This window comes from Carica papaya, chromosome 4 (assembly GCF_054855325.1).
Source record: "Carica papaya isolate Zhongbai chromosome 4, ASM5485532v1, whole genome shotgun sequence".
Taxonomy (NCBI): Eukaryota; Viridiplantae; Streptophyta; class Magnoliopsida; order Brassicales; family Caricaceae; genus Carica; species Carica papaya.
Window position 1 is genome coordinate 2,515,345 of NC_142312.1, and position 3,101 is coordinate 2,518,445.

The 3,101-nt window shown below is 33.2% G+C and overlaps 1 protein-coding gene across 1 annotated transcript; it reads left to right on the top strand.

Annotated features, from left to right (window-relative positions):
* The first annotated feature begins 294 nt into the window (after positions 1 to 294).
* On the top strand, positions 295 to 2,800 carry LOC110822472 (cytochrome P450 81Q32-like). Its single transcript, XM_022052603.2, has 2 exons — positions 295 to 1,231; positions 2,053 to 2,800. The coding sequence occupies exons 1-2, from the start codon at positions 344 to 346 to the stop codon at positions 2,671 to 2,673; spliced, it is 1,509 nt and encodes a 502-aa protein (XP_021908295.1). The 5' UTR covers positions 295 to 343; the 3' UTR covers positions 2,674 to 2,800.
* The last annotated feature ends 301 nt before the right edge of the window (positions 2,801 to 3,101 follow it).

The window sequence follows — 3,101 nt, forward strand, 5'->3', positions numbered from 1 at the left end:
ATATGAAAATAAATCATATGTGATATTCTTTATTTATTAATAAATGATATATTAACATTAATTATAACATAATATTAATTATAAGTGATATATATTTATTAATAATAAATTATATATGAAAATTAATCCTACCAGAAGTGGAAATAAATCAAAGCTGTGGAAAAAAGTTGCACTTATTAGAAAATTCAAAGCTTTTAGAATTTTGTTCTTAGAAAAAATAAAAAAATTAACAAGCAAAGAAATGGTATAAGAAGCTTATGGATCCACCAAACATCATTCAGAAATAAAGAGAGAAAGACACAGAGAGAGAGAGAGATAATATAATCAACTGAGGGACCCAAACATGGAAGACTCAACTGTTCTTTACACCTCCCTCACTCTTATCTTCATCTTCTTCCTCCGCAAACTCCTGCAATTTTCAAATTCCAGAACCAATCAAAAGCTTCCTCCAAGTCCACATGGTCGCCTTCCCCTTATCGGCCATCTCCACCTCTTAAAGCACCCGACTCACCGCACTCTATATGATCTCTCCCTAAAGTACGGTCCAATCCTGTCTCTCCGTTTCGGCTCCCACCTTGTCTTCGTCGTCTCTTCGCCGTCTATCGCCGAGGAATGTTTCACTACGAACGACGTCGTTCTGGCCAATCGCCCCCGCCATCTCAGCGGCAAGTACATAGATTACGACAACACCACAATGGTCGCGGCCCCTTACGGCAGCCACTGGCGCAATTTGCGCAAAATCGGCTCGATTGAGATCTTCTCCACTCACCGCATCAACATGTTTTCGTCGATCCGCAAAGACGAGCTCAAGCGGCTCCTCTGCCGACTCGGCCGTGACTCGCGCGAGGGTTTTACGAAGGTGGAGCTGAAATCTCTGTTCACGAACCTGACGCTGAACAATATGATGAGAATGGTTGCAGGGAAGAGGTACTGCGATGATGGTACGAACAATGAGGAAGAAGCGATCGAGTTCAAGGAAATTGCGGCGGGAATTTTTAAGCTTAGCGGTGCATCGAATGTGGGTGATTTCTTGCCAATACTGAACTGGTTTGGGCATAGTTTTGAGAAAAAGTTGAAGGAGATGGGAGAAAGAATGGATAGATTTTTGCAGCGTTTGATCGATGAGAGAAGAAATAATGGAGGGAGAAACACCGTGGTTGATCACTTGCTGACTCTGCAACAATCAGAACCTGAATACTACACTGATAAAGTAATCAAAGGGCTCATCTTGGTTAGTCAATTTACTTTCATCTCCTTTCTAGCTAACATATCTTTCTGGTTTATCTCTTTGGATAATTTTATTAGCGGCCGGGTAAGTTTATTATATGTGTGTCTATATTTATATATGTGTTTTTTGAGTGAATATATGTGTATATGCATATATATATATATGTACACACATCGTAGAAAGGAGGCAGTTAAAAATTGGATGTAGGTTGATTAAGAACAAGGGTATGGAAAGTTACAGCCGTATAGGGATGCTGAGAGAATCCCCTTTTTTCTAATTTTTTAGTTAAGTATAATGTTTATATTTTATATAAACAATAATATGCTGGAATAAATAGTAAAAATATTATTTATATACATAAAGATATATAATTTAAATCTTATAGAAAATTATTATACAGTTGTCAAGTTTGGAGTATATTAATATACTAAAAGAATGCGTTATAGAGAAATAATTTTCTAGGAATAGTTAAGAAAATTCTAAAAATGCTTGAAAACAATTTGCTTTTATTGAAATAGTGATACTTGTTATGAATTAAAAGAGGTATATTTATGTACTATATATGAAATAATGATGCCATGAAGAATTAGTTGTATTTAATCAACTTCTTAAGTTTTTTATTTCGTATTTTATTTTAATTTTTTTTATCACTTTTCAAGTCATTTTTTCTTTGTCTTTACAAAAATAGTTGTTATTAGTTAGTGCATAGATTCATTGAATTTATGTTTCATGTCAATTTTTTTAATTATTTTATACTAATCATTTTGATTTTTAAAATAATATTTATGATTAATTAATAACATTAATTCAATCATGTATTATAGGTGATATTAGTTGGTGGAACCGATACAACATCAATTACGATAGAATGGGCCTTATCAAATTTACTGAACCATCGTGATGTATTGATCAATGTCAAAACTGAGATTGATACTCAAGTCGGTCAAAATCGCTTGCTTGATGAATCAGATATTCCAAACCTACAATACCTCCAAAATGTTATATTTGAGACGCTTCGTTTATATCCAACAGCTCCTCTTTTAGTACCCCATATGTCATCTAGTCATTGTGTCATTAATGGTTATGACATGCCACCAAATACAATATTGATAACAAATGCATGGGCTATACACAGAGATCCAGAAATTTGGGAAGAACCATCAAGATTTAATCCAGATAGATTCATAAATAATAAAGTAGATGTTCATAAATTAATTATGCCATTTGGGTTAGGGAGGAGAACTTGTCCAGGTGCAGGATTGGCTCAACGGATGGTGTGCTTAATATTAGGCTCACTGATTCAATGTTTTGAATGGGAGAGAGTTAGTGGGGACGAGATCAACATGGAAGGAGAAGAAGGGCTGGCCATGTCGAAACTAAAGCCATTAGAAGCCTTGTGTAAAGCCCGTCCTATTGTAAATGAATTTATGGGAGATGTTGATTAATCACATGAATTCAACTAATTGAATGTTAATAGCTAAAAACATTAGTGAAATAAATTAAAATTTTTTATGTATGATAAACTTATGAAAGCATATTATTATAAGATGAATATATGTATTTTGTTTCTAATTATCAGCCGATATTTAATGTATTTCGTGCATATATCATATCTAATATACTGATCAAAGTATTAGTGTTTTAATTTTGTAGTTAAGTTGTGCGAGTGGTTAATATACGTGTATATATATATATAATTTTTACAAAAACTGATGGTAATAATCAGGTAAAAAGTTATATAATACTGACAATATTAAATTACAGTATCAGTTGTAACTAATAATAACAACTCTTAAAAGTGAAAATATGACTACATATTTTTCATATAAATCTCAAGATGTTACAATTCAACACTGAAGGATAAGATTACTCC

What these genes read in the sequence shown, in the direction of transcription:
- LOC110822472 (XM_022052603.2), top strand. Translation starts at nt 344, where the DNA reads ATGGAAGACTCAACTGTTCTTTACACCTCCCTCACTCTTATCTTCATC. An exon ending in TAATCAAAGGGCTCATCTTG is followed by an intron (nt 1,232 to 2,052) that starts GTTAGTCAATTT and finishes CATGTATTATAG; the next exon opens with GTGATATTAGTTGGTGGAAC.